Source organism: Seriola aureovittata, chromosome 18, assembly GCF_021018895.1.
Source record: "Seriola aureovittata isolate HTS-2021-v1 ecotype China chromosome 18, ASM2101889v1, whole genome shotgun sequence".
In the NCBI taxonomy this organism is placed as follows: domain Eukaryota; kingdom Metazoa; phylum Chordata; class Actinopteri; order Carangiformes; family Carangidae; genus Seriola; species Seriola aureovittata.
In genome coordinates this window covers 1,802,668-1,825,481 of record NC_079381.1, presented here as the reverse complement: position 1 = coordinate 1,825,481, position 22,814 = coordinate 1,802,668, and the positions used below count along the sequence as shown (strand labels likewise).

The 22,814-nt window shown below is 40.4% G+C and overlaps 1 protein-coding gene across 1 annotated transcript; it reads left to right on the top strand.

The window, feature by feature from the left end:
* The first annotated feature begins 4,849 nt into the window (after positions 1-4,849).
* mapkap1 (MAPK associated protein 1) lies at positions 4,850-21,478 on the top strand. Its single transcript, XM_056404106.1, has 12 exons — positions 4,850-4,996; positions 6,284-6,778; positions 9,794-9,883; positions 10,301-10,449; positions 11,405-11,577; positions 11,658-11,834; positions 13,265-13,374; positions 14,626-14,733; positions 15,246-15,386; positions 17,729-17,866; positions 18,751-18,848; positions 19,954-21,478. The coding sequence occupies exons 2-12, from the start codon at positions 6,496-6,498 to the stop codon at positions 20,074-20,076; spliced, it is 1,590 nt and encodes a 529-aa protein (XP_056260081.1). The 5' UTR covers positions 4,850-4,996; positions 6,284-6,495; the 3' UTR covers positions 20,077-21,478.
* Positions 21,479-22,814: the final 1,336 nt, after the last annotated feature.

Genomic DNA, 22,814 nt, shown 5'->3' with positions numbered 1-22,814 from the left:
AGCCTTCCCCTCACTGCCACCCCGGTGCCTACGTTAAACACTGAACACAACACTTGCTAATGATGCAATACCGTGTGTGTTTGGACGTTTTCTCATAGATTCTTGATAAACGGTTGCATTTAATGGAGCGCTGCCTCCAGTCTCTTACACGCATTTCTCCTTACAAACAGATTACAGGAGATGATCAAGCATGAAATATTTGTCTGAGAATCTGGATTATAAAAATGGCCACTCCATCTTCACCTTGTACCATTTATTTTGGTCAATTTAAATTAATTGCAAATGTTTACTATATGGACCACTAAATCACATTATGAATAAAATTATAAACTTGTGTTATTCGCTGGTTTTGAGGCCCAATCTTGAATAGGGGCCCTGAGTTACAATCTTTTTAAAGTCTTTATATACAGTGCTTACAAGGTGCATTTTATTGAATATTACGGTGCTCCATTAACACAATGTATACATATATAGCCTATGCATCAAACTGTTGAGCAAATAGAATAGGAATTGTAGAGAAAATAATTTTATATTGGACCTATTGGCTCATTGACTTCTCTAACAGAATTTTAATGGTGTAGATGTGGTGCATGTCCATAACCCATTCATACTCCTTGGTCTGGCTGCATTAAAATGCATCTGTTTATGCTGCAATTTCGCCTTTTGTTCAGTCCCTCATAGATGCCAGTTATTCCACATATTTAAATATTTCATCTTATTATTGTAACCTATTATGTTTATACATATATACATATATTATACTGTGTTACACTAGTAGCAGTTTTGCACTCAGTAACTGTTTAATAACCAAACTAAATTAATTCACCACAGTATCACAAATCATAAAATCATGGTCTTGCAATAGATCCCCAGCTGAAATGAGAGGAGCTCACGTCCTCTGACCTGGCACCATCATACTCACTTCAACATGGCACAAAAATATCATCCTTATCAACAGTTGCTTGGGGCACACATTCATTTTCAGAGTTAGTGTCCTGAATAAACAACAGTATGGTTCCAGGTCTCTAAAGACTTGAGGTCTGTGTTTAACAGTTCTTAGTTACTGTATATCTAATAACCAGAAGTCCAATCATTTGATCTTCCACTTGTTTCACAAAGAGAGAAACACGCTATAACATTGGATATGAGGTTATTAGATATAATTTGTACCACCATACTGTAGTCCATGTGTGCATGGGAATGAATAATAATAATACTGGGGTAAATTATACACAACAATACATAATACAGCTGCTCTGGTGGACGATGGAAGTGCAGAAATCTTATCATTATGTCGTGGATTTTGCATTGTTCATATTTAGGCTACTTTTGTTTTTAGAATTTACAAAGTGACCTTTTGACAAAGTGAAAAAAGTAAAATTTTAATTTACAATAAAATGTGAATTACTTCATGTGTACTGCAGTTATTAAGACAGGAACTCACACTGTATGGAACTATTATATTTGCTCACAGTATATCTACTGAATGCTGAGTTGTGGCTAAACCGTTCAGGTCATAGTCAGTCACGCAGTGGTGAGGCATCACCTCTCACAGTCTCAGGATGCAGATGATGTGCAGTTTACATTTTATAAGAGACCTGAGAAGAACCTCTTCATTAATGTAAGCTATGGACTTGTATGTTTATCTGATGGGAGCACCTCTAAACAAACACGCACCCTTCAAGAACATCTGACACTGTTTTCTCAAACACACTCCACTGGGGTCAAATCATAAATAATCATTAAATGAGCCAGAATTTGCCCAATGGGCTAATTTTCATCTGTTATGTTAAGTTATCTCAGGGTACTTTTGTTATAGAGCAGGTCTAGACTGTACTCTAAAATATGATTTACATTATTTACATTGACCCAACATTACCCTATGAGCAAGCACTCTGCGTTTAACAGGCAGGGGGGCTCCAAACTCCAAACAGGAGGGATTTAAACAGTCTGAATGAGGAATGAATAGTTATAAATTCATAGTTTTAGTATAGTTTTATCTCACAGAGGAGGTGCAGGTACATTGGTCAGCATGTTTGCATGTTAACAATAACCCCCTTAATTCAATTTGCTATAAATCATGCAAGCCATGGATTTTTATGGATCTAAAAAAAAACTGTCAAAATCGAAATCGCAGTTGCAGTTTTAGAACTTTCAACAACACATACTTAAAGAAAAGATAGCAAACAAAGCCAGTCTGAAACAAACTGCAACAGGGAATTAAAAAACAACTTGTTTGTAGAATGGCTGCTACTACAGAAAATAACTGTAAATTCAGCATGTAATTAAGTATGTAAATAATTTGCTCAATGCAACATGCCCATAGAACTCACCCAGAGAATGGATTGGTTCCTTTTTGTCCAGATGATCACATGAGGGAGGGTCCTGTTTGAACTTGAGTATTCTGAGAGGGTGTTTCTTATTTATCATGGCTCATGTGATGCTTTCATGTGTTGCTTTGTGCTCTTATGTGTAATTATTGTGCATAGAGTTGGTGTCAGTGCAGTGATTCTCAACAGCCTCTCTCTCATCACCTCCCTGGTCCTGTGTATTCAGTTACCTAGAATCCAATACAGACTTTAAAGCCTTTTCCCTTGTATTATTCGGTATTAAGTACGTAGCGACAGCTTCATGGAGTCTCTTTGGTTTTAGGCAAACGTATTACCTCAAAACCTGGAGGTCTGCTGTGACCATCATTTATATGATCCTATCAACAGTAGTTTTATCTTATTGTTTGCTTGTATTGTTTTGTTACTGGCAGGTGTCTACGATAACTTTGTCGAGACATTACATATTGTTCTCCTCACCCTGAGGCACTTTCAGGGATTGGTCATACAATTCAGACTCCAAAAGCTCCTGCACTTAATAGGTCTGGATGTGTTTTTTATACAGCCTAGTATCATTCAAAGTAAGGATGTGAGGAGGTCAGGTTGGTGGATGGACATGCAACTCAAAATTAATGTTTTTTTGGTTGCACTGGTCTGATGTAATGGCTTCAATGTTTCTCTCTTTTTCAGTCCCTCTCTTGGTGCTCTCAGTCTCAATCCACAGTTCTGCTCTCTAGTCACAGGGGGGCAGCATCAACACTAAAGTACTAAGCCAGACACACAAGTCACTCATAAGCCAGTGAAAATTTGTATATAGAGTTTTATAATCTTTTTAATTTATTTTGAATAATGTACTGATTGCATGCAACAGGCCACATTTATATGTCATTATAATAAATTTGCTTCTACAAAATGAAACCAAAATGTTCTGTCTAATAAGAAGAAAGAGCCTCAGGAGTCAGCAATGTTGATCATTCAGGAAATCAGGGCTTTGTTCCTACATTCGTGGACAGAGGGAAAGAGAAGCTACACAAAGTTTGATCCCTTCGTCTCTGACTACTACAGTGATGATAGAGCCTCATATGACTAAGCGGTCATGGTCACACAAGCCATGGCCTGGAAAACGAGAGGAGAAAATATAAGTAAATAAATATAAACCAACATAAATAAAAGAAAGGAACTTAAAAAGGATTCTAGAGTTATTGGGACATCCTGATAATAAAGAATTGTAGTAGTCCAGTGTAGAGGTGTACTAGTTTTTCAGCATCCCTTTGAGACAGGATATTTCTGATTTTCACAATAATGCGCAGGTGGAAGTAGGCTGTCCTAGAGACTTGTCTTTACGTCTTTAAGACATTCCTGAAGTTTGACCACCTGATCAGTCTCACCTGGCTTCATAGAAAATGGGATGAAAATGTATGTGGCGATTTCTGATGATATTGCCTAAAGGTAAGATATTGCCAAGGTCATTAATAGGCATCTGCAGTCCGGCTACGGACACAGAGTAACCTATAACCTCTAAGTGATTGAGAATTAATCAATTTTCTCAAGCGTTTCTATTTTGACTGCTATAGCCTTTATGTGATGCTACTCAGCCAGTCACTGCAACTGAAATCTGTGAGTGAGACACACACACACACACACACACACACACACACACACACACACACACACAGATGAAAGACAAGATGAGAGCTCATTGCGGAGAGTGAGATATAAGAGAAAGAAAGAGAAAATGAGGCGTTAAAGCTGTTCAATTGGTAATATGTTTTTTGAGAGGAAGAAAAAGGGAAACGGAAGCTTTATTTCATTTTTCTAAAATTAAGCGTTTTAAGATGCACGTTTCAAAAGCTCTGATATGATGTAATTATTACACCATTAGTAACACACAGTGAAGTCCAACAGTCTTTCTTCAGCTATTCCTCCCTGGTTATTTGTGATGCTATGACTAGATTTAAATATACAGCAACAACTGAGGAGGAAGTCCGAACAGGTACCTGCTAGGAGCATAGCACAAAATAACATTTAGCAGCACTTTGTTGATAAGTTAGTGTTGTTTCAAAAGACCCTGAGACTGGAGGTAGAGGACCTGTAGTTTTCATTGAACTGGTCAAGGTAGTAATTAAGAAAAAGAACCGTAGATCACCTGTCAGTATGCAGTTGACCACTCACAAGCATTAAATCTGTAAAATCATGTATACACAAAATCCCCTTTTTGTAATCCACCCTTTAACATACAGACTGCACAACAAGGGTCTGATGGTGTCCTTCGTTTGGGTTCCTGCCCATGTAGAAGTAGAAGGAAATGAGGATGTTGATATATCACTCAAATAACAAACAGTTAACATGTAAATAATGTTGAGTAAAGCTGAAGGTAAAACAATCATAAAGAGACAAATGCAAAAAAAAAGTATGGCAAGAATATAGGGTCTGGGGGCATTTTGTTGATTAATTACATGTTTTTGCGCAAAAACTAAATCGGAATAGTCGCTGTCTTTTACTTTGAAGGAATGAAAGCGGAAGTGAAACTGAACTACCACTGCAAGGCAGAGCACAGATGATCTTGCTATGTTGCATTATTACTAATGAATAGAGTTATTGTCATTACTGGGAGTATGCATGGATAAAATGAGGCAGTGTGGACATCTTTTCGTGTGGGACCTCTAAAGGTGGGACGCCGTCATGAACTAACTACTCTGAGAGGCTATGGTAACAGCTAACCACAGACAGCTAACCAAAGAAAGCTTTAGTGATTTTAGCCTAAACCAGCTTATGAGCTAACTAGATACACACAATGCAATTTGGACCGACATTGGTGGTTAATTTTTTATAGTGTGAATACCAGTTCTATGCTTTGCTGCTACTTCTACCAAGTGAACGCCGACTTAGCTAAAGTGCAGGACTTTTAAGTTAGCCAGTTAGCTAGGTTCAGAATAGCTAGCAAACACAATAGCTACATCAGCTAACGTCAAACTAGCTACTGGGAATCATCACTACCTAACTGGGTTGTAGGGTGAAGGTATTTAAGACCAAATATGAGCCACTTCTTGTTTGAGAGACGCTGACCATGAAACTGTCAACATTCAATGGTTTGTACCAAGTGACAAAGCAAACTTGACACCACATTGCAGATTAGCATTAGCTGCAGTTAGCGTCAGTCGAAGAAGCTCTTTGCAGAAACTGGCTTTTAAACATGAAATAAGACCCCGCACACAGTGTGAACTATGTGATATGATTGTAACAGTATGCTGCGGTTAATCTGACGTTTGCTTGTTAACATTAGATGACGTTCTAACGCTGTAGACGTTAGAGTATTCTGCATTTGACATGCTAACTCAGTTATCTCAGCCAGGCTAATGCCACACCGGGGGATGGGGTTGTTATGTCCTTCGTCACAGCTCTCATCACTTTGTTTAAATTATCAACAGCCTTTTGTCCACAGTGTAAATACTCAGAAAAGTGAAACTTAACTATTTAGAGGAGAGGCCATTTGTTTACTGTTAAATACAAGTGTCCAGTGATGGCTAACATCCTGTTCAAGCAGTCAGTGTTATGACAATAACAAAATCGCATAATTGATTTGACTGTTGATTGGCGGTGTTATCAGGCTCTGCTTTACTTCTGTTTTTTTGGACTATATGATTTAAACAACAAATAAACTGTATTATAGATAGAATACTTAGTGTTTTGTATTTATTTTTGCCAAAACAATAGTGGGTAGTCCATTTTGAGAAACACTGATGCTATGATTTGTGTCACTGTGTCTTTCCTTCAACATCAAATCAAATTCATAGTTGCATAAAAATCTTTATATTACATGTTTGGAACATGCCAAACCAGGAAGTTGCTCCCCACTATACTAAATGATCTTTAGAGAAGTTAAAACATTTGTTTTTTAAACCGATCCTTAAGCTTCAGCCTGCACCATGTAATAACTGTTATCTTACTCCAAACAGGTACTGACACCTTTCCTACCTTGGATCAGAGAGAATAATCAGAAAAAGGAGATGGAAAAGATGGCTGCTGTCCACTTGTCATCAGCTACTGCTTCAGCACTCTCAGAGAGAGACTAAAAAGGACGTGAAAGAGTACCTCTGTCTTACAGGCAAGACGAGAGACAAAGAGAAAACATCCAAAGCTCTAAGCCGAACTTTATAAAGCAGAGGAAATGGCTTTCTTGGACAATCCAGCCATTATTCTGGCCCACATTAGACAGTCTCATGTGACCAGTGATGACACAGGAATGTGTGAGATGGTACTAATAGACCAGGATGTGGATCTGGAGAAGTGCCAGCTGGCTCTGGTGCCCGGCAGCAGCTGTGGGTCAACGGGGTCAGGCTCCCTGAGTGAGGAGGGCAGCAGCGTGACGGACAATCATGCCTGTGATCTCTCTCAGTCCATGGACATCACCTCCAGCTGGGACTTTGGTATTCGGCGGCGTTCCAACACAGGTAGGCTCATTTCCAGGCTCTGGCCGGTTAGCAGGGCAGGCTTTCTGATGGGCACACCTCCCTCCTGTCATCGTGGCAGGGGCAGCCAGAAAGCCTGTTCTGCTGTTGTTTGGAGGGGTTTTGTGTGTGTAATCTGGGCCAGTGGTTTAGTGAGGCTCAAGTCAAATTGTGTGTGCTATTGAAGGTTGTCGCTGCTCGGGTGGAAAGCATGGGGTTACATTGTAGTTCACTGTGTGAATTTTCTTAATTGTTTATTATGATTAATGCCAATATAGTTTGTAAAGTTCGTGTTGGGTTGTTTTGTTTATTATGCCATTTAGAAGAAAAGTGACACTTTGTAGAACTAAATGTAAGTCAGCGGCTATGGCAAAGGAGTGGGACTCAAGTGTCTTTGGCTTCACTCATCAACTTCATTAGATAGTTGACAGTAGACATAGATATGGAAATATGCGGCTGGAGCAAGGGAATTACATGCAGGAAAGATCCCCAGCTGGAATCTAACTGGAGATGTTGACACAACACATTATATGTCTTACACCACTAAGCCATTATGACGGCCCCATGCCTTTGGCTCTGAGCTCTAGCGTAAAGTGCGCTTACACTAACTTGCCCCTACAGGATCACAAGATTTTTAAAAAATGAAAAGAAAATTACTCATTATTAAAAAAATTTGTTGCTCCGGCCAGGTCAGATGGGTTAAGAAACATGTGCCACCAGACAAACAGGTTGAAAACAAACTCCCAAGTTAATTATATCACTCTATTAAAGTGGTCCTGCAGGATAATTCTGATTCATATTCTCTCATATTTCCCCAAGTTGAGCAGGATTTTTCCCTACATGTTGCTGAAACCAGTTTTAGATGATTTTAGCTTTTTTGACATTGAGCATTATCCTGCTGGAAGGAGCCATTAGAAGATGGTACAATTTGGGAGAATTTTTGTTGTTGGCACCATTCTGAGTAGCACAAGTTGTTTGTGAAGATCCAAGAATCATGTCCGGTCAGGATTTTTGAAGCATCTTAATGGCTGATTGGATAGTAGCATTAATATGTAGGAGCACACGTGTTCCTAATAAAGTGCTCAGTTAGTGTATTTATAAAATTCTCTCAGAGCTGATGAAGTGATGATGAATAGATGAAATGTGAATTTACTTCCTACAAGTGTGTATTTCTGCTGTTTTTATTTTGATCTGTTGTTTCGATTTTGTCTGTGTTGTCCTCCAAACTTTGATTACATTTCTGCTTCGCTTCCATTTGGGTTTGGCTGTGACAGTTTTGGTCTAACTGTTATCCTCTGAGCAGCAGTGCTCTCAAATATCTGGTTAGACAGTTCTACACTAAAAGGGAGGGACGCAGGGATTTTTTTCCCCAACACACCAAAGGTGGTTGCCAACAAGGCAACCACATTAAACAGAATGTTTGACAACTATTATGTTTAAGCCCTGGAAAATATCTGGGTCACTTTTCTCCAGCACAAAGACAAAACACATTTCATGTGAGAGACAAATATCCTAAATCTTTCTATTTACTTTCAGTAACAATGTTTGTCAGAATACAGACGTTCCTGTGGTAGCCACTTAAATCTCAAGGTTTGGTGTCCTAATCACCATGAAATCATCAAATCAGTCATGAAATGAATATACCGTGTTCAGGTTGGGATGTGGGTGTGTAACATGATGTGCTGTAAAAACTGAGTATAGTGAGTTTCAATCAAATGAAGAGTTTGAATCTATTCTAAGCTACATTCAGGTGTTTTATTTGGAAGGTAAATGTGGTTTTGGTGATAGAGGGAGTCCAAAGGTAGACGACACGTCTCCTTTTGGCTCCCTTGAATGTTTTACTAAGTCTGGTGGAGTGCCGGTCGTGGTTGTGGTTGTGGGTAGACAGCAGCAATCCTGAAACTTTCAGACTTGAGCTTGAGAACTGACCTGTGGTGGCTGTTTCATCAGGACTCCAGCAAGAAAGCCGCGAGAAACCTGGGGCTGCTGGTAAGATTACTGGGATAAAAACTTTAAAGGTATTATACGTAAGAATGAGAAGAAATTTACATGTATTAATCACCTTTTTCTTGCCACTGTGTGAATGGATTGAAACGTCACCTTCCCGGACTTACCTATAATGGACATTTGACTGATCTCTATCGAAGGAAACCCAAAGGATATGAGGTTAATGCTCCCGAGCACCTCGCCTCAATGCCTTTCTTCTTCTGTTTTGTGTAGTTGGACTAGCCATCACGTCCACCAGGACAAATCCCGGTGTGCCGCCACATTGGTGGACTGTCAAAAAATCCTTTTCCTTTTCAACTCTGTGTGTCTGTCATTTGGGTTTAGAGCGTGTCACATGCATGTTCCAGCAGGTAAGTCCAGGATGTTGCACTGTCGCCGCTAGACTTTCCTTCCCTAAACTCGCTGTTACGTCGCCACCAGTCTCTTGTCTGCAGCTCTAGTTACTCCCATTCAAACCTCCACATGTTCTGGTGCTGACAAATGTGTAGACTGCTCCTTCTGTTTCTCCCGGTACTTACTGGCCTCCGGTGTCATTAATAACAAGGTTTTCTGAATGCTACAACTACAACCTGTAAGGCCAAAGTTACACTGTCTGCATCCACAAGGGTCAACACGACTTAAACGTCGTCATCAGAGGGTGTATGTGTGGCTCTGGTGCAGACATGCATCTACCCACCAAGTTATTATGACCACGTACACAGTCCGTTCAGCCACTACGCTTCAAGGGTAGCATCTGCACATGTGATCCACTGGGTACCGTAATGCCCGAAACAAGTAGATGATGATCCACTGCCTGGAACGTGTCCTCCAAACAGATTATAACAGAAAACAACTACATGTGGGTGGTGTCTGCAGCTGTCTCAGCTGATCTTGTATTCCTCTCACGGGCCAGGTGTTCTGATATTTTTATACTACAATTTATGTGTATGTGAATTTTTCTATTTCATCAGGTTTGTAGTGATTTTGACTCGTTTTTGTGATAGAAACTTAAAAGTTGTTTTTTCTTTTCAGCCCAAAGACTTGAACGGCTACGGAAAGAACGGCAGAACCAAATCAAATGTAAAAACATTCAGTGGAAAGAGAGGTCGTCCTCCCAATCAGGTACTGTTTATTACAATTTTACATAAATATCCAAATATCAAAGCATCAATCACAATTGATTTTGTAGTAAAAATATACCGTTCACTTTTCACTTTGTTTCTGTGGGAAAAGAGAGAAAGAATTTGGCTACAGCAAATCATTTTCATATTGTAATCTTTATTTTGGATTGGAGGAAAGATTTTGGATCATTTTACCTTTTTTAAAATTCAAGTAAAAACACAAGAAAACCAGTCTTTGGTTGAACTGGTCACGACTGGTAAATACATGCAATTGTAATCAAATATTCTGCATGAAATCCTTCCTTTTCTGGATATGTTCCAGCACTAAGAACAAAATAAACTGTCACTGTTGTCAGTGTTCCTGAAAATAATCAGGTATCTGCTGCATGTTGTTTCTGCTCTCATGCTCTCGGTGCAGTGGAGGATCTGGGGACTCTGTTTGAAAAGCGGGACTATAAAGACAGGCCCCGGACGACAGGCACCAAATCCACCCTCTCACTGCGACTGGAGCAGTGTCCCCAGCAGCTCAACAACCCCTTCAATGAGTACTCCAAATTCGATGGCAAGGCGAGTGATTCAAAATTGAACCCAGTTTCTTTTTATCATTTAAAAATAAATGTATCATGAATGAGAAGTAAAAATAGGCAGATTGATTAATTTTGCGTTGTTTTTTCTATTTGACTGAAACAACCTTTGAAATGAAAAAAAGTTACTGTGAATTAAGGATTAGTTGACTTCAGTAAACCTTCATTCATAGTTTTACCTCAGAAACTGTGAGAGTGAAGTTTTGTGTCAATGAAAATTACTTTCAAGCACGTCTTGAGCTCTGCATGGGTCGATAACACTAGAAAAGTGATATATAAGTGCGGTCCATTTACCAAATTGTAATACTGCAAATGATAACGATAATTAAAGTTCCTCTCCATGTTTTAAACTCTGTAAAAATCCTCTGCTATGATTCATATTTAGTTTCACATGTTTTCACACGGCTGCACGGTGGTGCAGTGGTTAGCGCTGTCGCCTCACAGCAAGAAGGTTCCGGGTTCGAGTGTGTGTGGAGTTTGCATGTTCTCCCCGTGCAAGTGTGGGTTCTCCACCTCTTCCTCCCACAGTCCAAAGACATGCAAAATGGGGACTAGGCTAATGGGATACTCTAAATTGACCATAGGTGAGGTGAGTGTGAATGGTTGTCTGTCTCTATGTGTTTGCCCTGCGATGGACTGGCGACCTGTCCAGGGCGTACCCCGCCTCTCGCCCGAAAAGATGCTGGGATAGGCTCCAGCCCCCCTGCGACCCTACTAGAGGATAAGCGGTAGAAAATGAATGAATGAAATGTTTTCACACATTAAACTGGGTCTGAAGCTCATCTCTTACTTCCTGATTGAGAAATGTGGATCAGGCCTTGTGCCCCCGCCCACCAAGTGAAAAGAAGTAAATTCAAACCGTGAGAGTGAAAGGTTTTAGTTTTTTTCACTCTATGTAATCAGGATTTTTCTCTGCTCTCTCCCTCTTCACCTTTCAGGGCCACATTGGCACAACAGCTACAAAGAAGATCGACGTGTACCTGTCAATGCAGGTGGCTCAGGAGAAACTACATCCCATGACAGTGGTAACCATCGCCAATGCCCGCGTCCACGACCTCATCGGTCTCATCTGTTGGCAGTACACGAGCGAGGGACGAGAACCTAAACTCAAGTGAGTGTGTTAAGGTGTGTTAACAGCAGTTTCCTACACTGACAGTCTCGGTAACACACTCTGCTTCTGTCTCTCCACAGTGAGAATGTTAACGCCTACTGCCTCCACATCGCAGAGGATGACGGCGAGGTGGACACTGACTTCCCTCCTCTCGACTCCAATGAGCCAATCCACAAGTTTGGTTTCAGCACTTTGGCCTTGGTGGAGAAATACTCCTCGCCTGGCCTCGCCTCCAGACAGTCGCTGTTTGTCAGAATGTAAGTCAGAAACATACTCATGCATATAATCAACATGTGGGTGTATATGTAAATGTTTATCCTGATGTTTCCAGGCCCGTTGTAGAATACAGCACAATGCTGCTCAACATCTGCACTGCAGAATGTGTTGCCTTTGAACTGTGTGTACTGACACTCCTTTGCTGCCTGTTGAAATGTGTCTGTAGCGCCAAGTGTCATAAACTGTCAAATACTAAAGCTAGCATTGGTTGTCTGCTCAGATTCATGATCATGATGTTTAATTATTCTTTGATCAGACGGATCCTTATTAAAATCATATCAGAAATCATCTCTGATCTCTGTCCACACTGTCACACCTGAAAACACACATCACATGACCATACATGTTGGTGTGTTGGTGTAAACAAGAAGCAGATTGTCTACTCTGCAGTTATTGGCAAACTTCCTGGGTACCTGACATTTCTTATTAGCTTAAGGTCAACTTCACACTGCACTAGGTCCCAAGACCATCAGGTCCTTGAGAATCAGTGTGTTAGCACTGAGACTGGGAAATTGGCTTTTAATTTTCTGCTCCACACAAGTGGAATAACATGCGGAAAAGATTCAAATTAGATGAGTTAATCCCTTTTAATGTTTTTAAATCTTTGCTGACTCATGGCAGTGTGAATGTGTGCTTCAACTGAGTCATATTGCTTTTATGGAGCATGTCCTATATTATATGTTTTATGGCTTTCATTTGTGGCTTTCATTGTTTTTATACATTACACTGTATATTGCATATCCATTCAAAATAGTTTTTACACTTATGGATTATTGTCTCTCGTATATATTGTGTGTGATGGCGTCCGTGTAAAAGAGAGCTTGCTCAGAACAGCAAAGACAGTTGTAGCATTAAAATACAGAAATAAACAACAGCTGCTAGCAAAGACAACAAGGTCAGTAACACTTGAATCCGTGTTGTATTGACCACTGGTAGTCGAAACTGATGCGAGCCAATCAGGAGAGACCATGGGTGTTTGTGTCATTGTTTCCGAAGGTCTCAGTTTCTGACCGTCCAGATACAGCACAACCCCAGAGTTTTCAAACTAAAACGGCAGTGTTTCCAAAAGTCTCGGTTTTAGGTACTCAAAAAACTCTAGAGTCGTGTGGACGCCAGGAGTCAACATAGTAAGAGTTTTTATCAGATTATCCCAGTGTAATATTGTAGTGACTTTCAGTCCAGATAACAGAGTAGATAAATAAACAAAATATATTCACAACACAAACACATCAGCGGATTGTGTTACTGCTGTGAAAATACAGGCTCATACAGTTATTGACTTCAGTCATAACTAAAGAAGCCAGTCTTCAGTTGTCCTGTTCCAGGTCCAGTGGTCCACCTTTCTGTCTGTCTGGATGATGGAGGTAAATACACAGTCATTCTCAACCTTCGTCTGCTTTCTCCCTTGTAGAAACGCTGCTCATGGTTTCTCTCTGATCCCTGTGGACAGTCTGAAGGTAACCATGAAAGAGATCCTCCAGAAAGCACTGAAGAAGAGGAAAGGCTCACAGAAAGGCTCAGGTATCATTTACAGCTCGCTCCCTTTAACCTGACAGTGACACTACAGACAGACCAGACACAGGGAAGTGTGATGTCTTCTTTATATGAAATAGAACTGCCAAACACTGCTTATAAGAGATGAGGGAGGCGGTGGGATGCAGCCAGGAGGAGGCTGTAACAGCAGATTGTTAATGTGGATACTCTTCCTCCTGATCAGAAGACACATCAGACAAACTAGATTGGCCTCATCTCTTTCATTCCGGCTTTACTTCTGTTTCTAAAGGCTATGGCTAGTGGACATTTGAATTGTTTCCTGAGAAGGCAGTTTTACAGACATGCAACACTGGTTTGGAAACAAACCAACAGTTTAGCCTAAGTTCATGAGTAACACTGGTGCTGGCAGGATTATATTTCATAGTATGCACAACAACCACCTGTCTGCTTGTAGGCTCCCTTTAGGTTTCCTACACACACATACAGTATGTCTACTCATTGAACGAGTGAGCGAGCAAGAGAGAGAGAGAGGGGATTGATTAGTGTTTTTTAGCGCTAAAGTTATGGCACAACACCACCATAAAACTGATTATCTTACCACATGTATTTCAAAGAGCAACCAGCAACAGCAGCTAAATAACAGGCTACAATATACTATTATATACTATATTGAATATCCCTAAGAAACGTGCAGTGAAAGATTCCCTCATTTAGCATCGTCATCGTAAGAGCAGTTGTCTCCTAACTCCTAAAGATACTAATGACAATATTCAACATCAAGACCAAACCAAGCTGCAGCAATAAACAATCAACAAACCACACGAGATAATGAAATGAAATGGTGTTCCTGCCTATAAGTTCCTTCTGCCTCTGAACGTTACATCAAACTCTTGTAGAACGAACTTCATCAGCGCTCCACATCTGCAGAGTCAACACTGTGCATCAAAGCAGCAAACCCCTCCTTTATCTCCTGCTCTGCTCTTCAGTCTAGACAAGATAAGATGTTGAAAAAACAAACAAAATCCAGAATAGAAAAAAGTAAAAGAAAAAAAGATTACTGCTGCCGGCTGCTGATGAGTACGGCCCGATTATTACCAGTAGGATTCATGACCAAAAACTGACCTGAAAAGAAGTAAAAAAACAAAAAAAAAAAAAAAACACAATTATCCTTCAGGATGGAGCTCTCCAGCATCAACAAGAATGAGAGCTGTCCTCCACCCAACTCCAAAACTCACGAAACGCTGAGGTGTGTTGCTGTCGTCTGACTCTCTCCAACAGGGCCCATGTATCGTCTGGAGAAGCAGACGCAGCCGAACGTGGCAGTAGACCTGGACTTGACGCTGGAGACCCAGAGCACCCTGGAGTTCTGCCTTGTCCGAGAAAACAGTACGTTCCATCACCACAACTGCCTCATGTTCTCAGTGAATAACTCACAGCTGGCTCCACTCCACCAGCTTCACTCTGTGGTCATAGATGTAACTGTTTAAACACTGATTTCACATCTTAGGACAGTTTGGACTAAAGAATGAATCGAAATATTTATTGCAGTCCATGTTGTCTTTATGTAGACAGCACAAACAAAAGGACTGTTAGCTGCTGGTAAAGGATACACTTTTTTTATTTCAACAGCAACAGCATAACATTCTAAATTCACATTGTCCACTCATCCACTCTTTCGAGTGTTTCTAAGAGCTCACCTGTAGCCAGGTGTAGCCTGTGGGCTCAGGATGATTGGGTGTGTTTATGATGCAACAGATGTGATACAAAGACAGCATCATTGTCATATAAAGATAAAATCCCAAAGGCCTGAATGTAGAGTGTGATTGTATTTTAATGCCTGGAGCCAAAACAAGACTCAAGTTTTTAATGTTTCTCTTTTTTTTTCCTTTTGCCTCCAGGCTCCAGGGGGGAGGAGAGTTCGGAGGAAGACCCACCTATTGACATCACCACAGTCCAAGACATGTTGAGCAGTCACCACTACAAGTCCTTCAAGATCAGTATGATCCACAAGCTGCGCTTCACCACAGACGTCCAGCTAGGTACATCCTTCTTACTGCAGGTTGCAAAACTGTCAAACTGTCATTGGCAGATTTACCACTCCATACCAGAAATAATAGGTCCTGGATTTGAGACAGATTGGCAGTTACATGTCTTTTCATGCTCTCTAAGCATTGAAAGTAATTATAGCAAACATTTTTGTGAAAGTTATATCGCGATTGTTATTGATTTATTTTAAAGCCCAGAGCTCCTTCAGACAACTGTTTTGTTTTTCTTACACTCATTTTAAAATGAAAACTCTGCATCCTAAAATGCATTAGCTACATACACAATACCATGCTAACTCAAACATAGAAATAAGGTACTGCATGGTAGAGCTAGTCAGGCTGTAGTTTTTATTCCTCATTGTTTTCAGGTAATCCGTCCGACCATCCATCCGTACATCCCATTCTCGTGGCCACAATATCTCAGTAACGCCTTGAGGGAATTTATTCAAATTTGGCACAAAAATGGACTCAGGATAAACTGATTAGATTTTGGTGGTCAAAGGTCAAGGTCAGTGTGACCACACAAAACACTTTTTAGCCATAACTTGAGACTTCACACAGCAATTATGACAAAATTTCATTGAAATGGTTCATATTTTCTATGACTGGATAAACAGGGATGTAACCTGAAACTAGTCTCAGTGAGGAGAGATACAACCACAAGGAGGTGATTCTAGTTCCCTATAACAGCCGTGCTCAGCTGCTTACTCACAATGCTTCAAGGATGAGTTGGACAAACATCTTTTAGATAATACTCTCCAAATTCAACATGAACATTAGCATCATTAACATTAGCAGCTCTGATCTCCCACACAGTGACTGTTCTAGTCCTTTAATAAGACTTTTCTTACAAAACCTGTGACCTAAAAATAATTGGCAATGGTATGCCAACTCTTGGCCTTAGAAGTCTGAGGTCATTATTGTAGCTTGTGAGGTCACCAGGTATGCTAAGGTTTCATCATGTCTCAGACCTCCATGAGGACCAGCGCCTCACTTTGGGACTCAAAATGAGGCGCAGTAGGAGACTAGGGCTGTGCATTTAATTGAATTTTTTCTTCGATTATGATTTTGGCCTCCAACTATTATAAAAACAAGATAATTGAGAAACATTGTGTGGCGTTCTGTTTCACAACAAATTTTTATCGGTTCTGCTCTTGATACTGAAGGAATTAGGAAAACAGATTTCATATTTGTTAAAAAAACATAAAAGTTCTCTCTCACATTCACCAAGTCTGTTTCTGATGAAGACATTTGTCTATGATGCATTTGCGCTTTTCCCTACACAGAAGTTTTTATGTCATCATGCTCAGATATCTTTAACTCAAATTGTGTATAACGGGAATAATTACATAGACACAGCGCTTTTTGTTTGGAAATAATTTTGTATGTCCTTTTCCAAAGTCAATGAGAAATTGTGCTGAATAATCGTGATCTCAATATTGATCAAAATAATCGTGATTATGATTTTTACCATAATCGAGCAGACCTAGTAGGAGATGGATGCTGCCTTTTGATTGACACCTTGATTTATCATATCTCTTTATTCCACACATTCAACCATGTGACTGACCAACAACAAATCTTCATACACCAGCAGCCGTGTGTGTTGGTGTGTGCAGAGGAGTGTGTCCTGTGTCTGGCTATTTAGTTCACGGTTCTGCTGCTTTAATATCTTTTCACAAATTCAGATCATGGAAGTTCACCCAACACAAATAGAGAGATTTTCTATGATGTGAGCACAGCTGTCACAGCTGGCGGCTGTGATGGAGCTTGAGGTGTCCCCGTTCTGTCGAGTCCCACTTTTTCAGGGATCTTCACATGCTGTTTACTGCCATTCAAAAGAATTTGAAACAATCAAACAGTTACTCTTGGCTTTTCTAAGAATGTGCAAGTGCATGACACATCAGCAGTTCTGCATATACAAGATTATAAAGAGCTTTACGGTGCTAAGAACTCTGCTAAATGCTAACATGCTGATGTTCAGCAGAAATAAAAACCAAAGTATTAGACAAATTAAAAATCTGACCAATTGAACATAACAGTAAGAGAATCACCTAAGTTACTACTGTTCATCGTGAGAGGGAGATGAATGTTCGGACCAAATTTCATGACAACTCATCCAATAGTCGTTCAGATATTTTCACTGACAGACATCCTGAGAGCTCAGTGTCAGAGTGGGATAAACATATCAGGTGATGCAGCAATTATATTTGTCCATGGTCAAATTAAAAACATAAACCTCTGTTTCTCCTCAATTTGTTTTCCGACGATGATGAGTGTGTTAGTGGGTCATCATGTGTTTTTCATCATGAACTGACGGATATCTTTTTCTTCAGGCATTTCAGGAGAGAAGGTGGAGATCGATCCTGTCACCAATCAGAAGGCCAGCACTAAGTTCTGGATTCGGCAGAAACCCATCTCCATCGACTCGGATCACCTCTGTGCCTGTGACCTTGTAGAGGAGAGAAGCCCCAGTGAGTGAAGCACGGACACAGTGACTCACTGTCTCTGCATGATGTTCACAGTAGAAACCACCTCTGTTTCCTCCTTAGTTCATGTTTTTAATTGAAGTTTAAGCTCAAGTCCAGTGAAAAATCTTAACAGGTACAAACGTCAGTAGTTAAACTGCCTAAGATTAAAAAAAAATAGAAAACATCTTTTTCAGTTAACTTAGAGCTTCCTTGCAGCCTGTCCTCTCTCTCTCTCTCTCTCTCTCTCTCTCTCAGACTCTCTCTACATGTTTATCTTAAAGTTAGAACAAAATAAGACAAGTAAAACAGATACATAAAACACTTTATTTAACATAAGTTTGGTCAGACTCTAAGAAGTTCCTCATTCCAAATAAAACAAGTTCATATGAAGATGTTACTTAGATAAAATAAATTATACATGAATTTAAAGCGGATATTTCTTTCTGTAAATCAGAAACTCATTTATTCTATGAATGTTTTTTTTTCTGTTCTGTTCTGAGGTCTGGGCTGAAGTTGATTTATTGACATCAATATTAGATGGCATTGATTCTGAACTCTATTACAGGCTCACAGTCTTTTAACAGTGGTATCACACTTATCTGTCTTGTTGGCAAATATCAATCATGTACATTTTAACATTTTGTCTTTCCATAAGAATTTATTTTTTACATACATCCAGTTGTTTTCCTGTTTTCAATTTTTACAATGTCCTGTTTTCTAAGATGAGAAATGATGCGTAAATTCATGATTCCTCTGAAAGTAAACTGAGATGATGACTCAGTTCACACAAAGACGTGACTGAAGATGTGCAGACAGAGACAGAAGGTGTGATCTGTGCATCTCTGCTGTTGTCAGTTTCTGTGATATTTCTCCTCTCTGTCTTACAGGCCACGCAATATTCAAGCTCACGTATCTAAGCAACCACGATTACAAGCCTCTCTACTTTGAGTCTGACGCTGCTACTGTCAATGAGATAGTGCTGAAGGTGAGTTCTGTCTGAATGTGCTTTTCCTATTTGTCTTTTCTCAAGTCAAAGTCTGGATCAAGTCTGTTCCAGGGCGTCTCTGTCTCTGTTTATAATCCAATATCATATAGTGACATGTAAAGGAGATGAGTGGCAGCAGAGAGTATAGAACTGAAGTGTAGTTTAAATGTACTGGACCTTTCCTATCTCCAAAATCATTCATGTTATCAGACGACTTTTATTTTTATGCCTCCATGCCGGCGACAGTCAGAGCCAGAGTCATGTTGTTTTTGGGTTGTCTATCCGTCGACACCTCGAGGGAACTTTTTCAAATTTGGCACAAACATTCACTTGGTCTCGAGGATGAACTGGTTACATTTTGGTGGTCAAAGGTCAAGGTCTTGGGGACCTCACAAAACATGGTTTTGGCCTTGTGAACGCATTATCTCCGGAATGCCTTGAGGGAATTTCTTCAAATTTGACACAAACATTCACTTGGGCTGTGTCCGAAATCACTCACTACTCCCCATATAGACCACTATGTAGGGAGTTTGCCATTTATAGTATAGTGGCAATTATTATAGTATATATAGTGGACTCATAGTATCCCACAATGCATTGTGAAAAGTAGTGTACAACCCGTGGTCACTAACCAAGCAATATCTACAAACAGTGCAGAGAAAATGTCCCGAGTGTCTGAAAGTGTTTTTCATTTTACTGATGAGCTCACAGTATAGTCCTCTACATGGAACGCCCTGGATAGTGAGGAGGGAGGAGTGAATGAGTGAGTGATTTCAGACACAACCTAGGACTCCAGGACGAACTGATTAGATTTTGGTAGCCAAAGGTCAAAGTCACAGTGACATCACAAAACATGATTTTGGCCATGAGTGTAATATCTTGAAAATTCCTCAAGGGAAACCCTTCAGATTTGGTACAAACATTCACTTGGACTCTGGAGAGACGTGCGATTGTTTGGCCTGGGTGGAGGTACGAGTGTCATTGTAGTTCTGATGATATGTCGTCTTTGTATTTTTGGTAAATGCCTGTGGATGTCAGATGTAAAGCTGAATGTATCATAGTAACATTTGAAACCATTTCATGGATAAAACTGTTTGTTTCTCAGGTGAACTACATCCTGGAGTCACGGGCCAGCTCCTCTCGGGCTGATTACTTTGCCCAGAAGCAGCGGAAGCTGAGCCGGCGGACTAGCTTCAGCTTCCAGAAGGACAAGAAGACCGGCCAGTAGACAGACGGCCAACAGAAGCCGCTCAGCCACCTGTCTGTCTCTACACGCACAGACAGACACAAAAACAAGGCCTGGTCTGAGTCTCATACACAGACGACCTCAGGCGAAACAGAGGTGGAGACTGACAGGACGGTGACGTCAGAGGAGATGAGAGCAGGAGAGCGACGGGCAGAAGATAAAGCAGACGTGTCTCTGTTCAGCTGAGTGCGGTGGACGCCTCCGAAACTCTGCTAGCAAAGACAGAGCACAAGCAAAAACAAGCGCACTGTTCTGAGAAAGAAAGAGACTTCTTGTGGGACAGAGTTTTTGTGTCATGTTGCCATCAGTTTCAGATTTTTGTTTATTCACTGCCTCTGAATTTAAGCTCCGTCCTCATGGATGGATCTGTACAGCTTCAACACATTGACAACAAATCAAAGCTTCATCTTTGCTTCTGTCCTTTATCTTTAACAGATTTAACTCAACATAAAGAGAAGTCCTCTGCATTTTAATGTTCTGTACATAAACATTTTACATTCAGGAAATCAAGTAATAATAATAATGATGAAACAGCCCAGTCTGGATTATTAAACAACACATCAATACGCTTCTGCCTTAAATCCAGATTGCAAATCCTTTATATTATCTATACTCGGTTGCCAGATTATTAGGAACACATAGCTAAAGCTAATACAACACCTTCATGAAGGTTTCAGAGGGTTAGATTAATTAAACTATGATTATCCAGGACGCTGTAGTTTGTGACACTGATCAGTGAAGTCTCTAAAACAGTTTCAACAAAACTATTTATTGCAGGACTGTTTTATCAGACTGTTAGTTTTTAAGTGTTCCTAATAGACTGCCACCTGAGTGTATTGACAGTGCTGATTCAGGTGTGATCACAACACATTTTTAGGATTTTAAACAACAGTATGCTCATTTGAAAGCTTTGAAAAGACAGCAGCAGCGAATAGGAATATTAAAATACACATGTGGATACACATGGAGGTCACTTAAAAGATGTTTGACTGCTTTTTTTGTCTTTATTTTGTCCCTGCTGATAGCCGTACTCTGTCATTCATCACTCACTGATGTGAGGCCCTGCATCGTGGTGGAGGTGAGGTTGGTCGAGCGAGCAGCAAGCACCATGGCTGAGTGAGACAGGCAGAAACACCTGTGTTTGGATGAAGATGCAGCACTGGTTGACATTAGATTCCAAGTCTCAGGACTCAATTCTGGGGAAAGTGAAGGATATGCTTCTCCTGAACTTGATCTGAACTTAATCTTATCACTAATCCTCAATCATGTTTTATGATGTTTTAAGTTCCTCTCCAGACATGTTTTGAACGCTGTAAAAATCCTCTGCCATGATTCATATGTTGTTTAACATGTTTTCACACATAAAAACTGGGTCTGAAGCTCATCTCCTCTTACTTCCTGATTGAGAAATGTGGATCAGGCCTTGTGCCCCGCCCACCACCTGCTTGCTCCAGGTGTACAGGTGAGAGAGCAGAGAGTATCAGGATGGTTAGAGGAGGAAACATCAGAGAGACTCAGCCACATGTTTGAGCCTCAGTCAGACCCAGACTCAGATGTGGAGTCTGTCCAGACCAGAACCAGAGACTAGCAGGCGGATCAGAATGGTTAGCATAGTTAGCATCTTTTATTTGTTTATGTTGTTTTTTAGCTTGTAACTGGCAGTGGCTGACATATTATTAATGGTTGTGCTAATGCTAAGTCTCTCTCTCTCTGTGCCTACAAGGTTTCAGGTTTATTTAGCCCCACCCCCTGTCCACACAAGTTGACAGGATTGGTTCCTGAGGTTTGTGACGTATGAAACCCTGACTGTCTGAATTTGTTTATGAGACTGTCATTGGTTCACTGCAGTTCAAGGTGGAAACACTCTGTCATGGTGTTGATGTTTATTTCAATCGTCATATGTCTGTATTATATAAGAAAATCATATGGATGGCTCAGGTTAAACACTGGATCATCAGAGGGCCTTAAAGGAGCGATTTGTAAGTTTTGCTATTGCTACATAGCTAACGTTAGCATTAGCAGCTGTTTACTCACCAGTGTAGAAGAAACATTGTGAGTTCAGCATCAAACTTCATTCCTTTAGTCACCAACAGCTGTCTCCAGAGGTGGAAACAAACGCTAATGTTAACTCTTCTCTCTATCATGTCTTTTCTTCTACTGAAGTTAGCATGCTAACCAGCTAGCTCTGGCCCGTCTCCTCACTTTCTGATAGCGACTCACTGTAGCCTCCAGTCTGTCCTGAAGACGAAGCTGCTCAGAGGACGTATTATAATCTCTTGTCTTGTAAACACAACGATGGCCGAAGCTCTGGTGAAGCGTCAATTACCACAACCTGCTCCCAGCAAGAAACCAAGTTCGGCAGCAGAGAAAAACTTCCAAATAGCTCCTTTCATCTGACCAGAAACTTTAAACTTCCCGGTTTTTCTCTGCCAACTTCAGAGCCTTGGAATCTAATGTTTACCATGACACGACACACATTCCTGCCTGTTTGTCTCACCGTCATTTATTGCTGGTATCTCACCGAAACATGAAACTGTGTTCCAGTAAAAGGCTGTGAGCTAATGTGACGTCCAAGTGAACAATGCAGGTTGGAAATACTCCAAAAAATCCACTGAATGTTTTTGAAAGGGGGAAAAGATTTCAACATGTCCGTTACGCTGCGTTCACACACACAAACAGATACAAAGAGGAAAGAAGTCTCTTGTTGCTCGTGAGCTTGA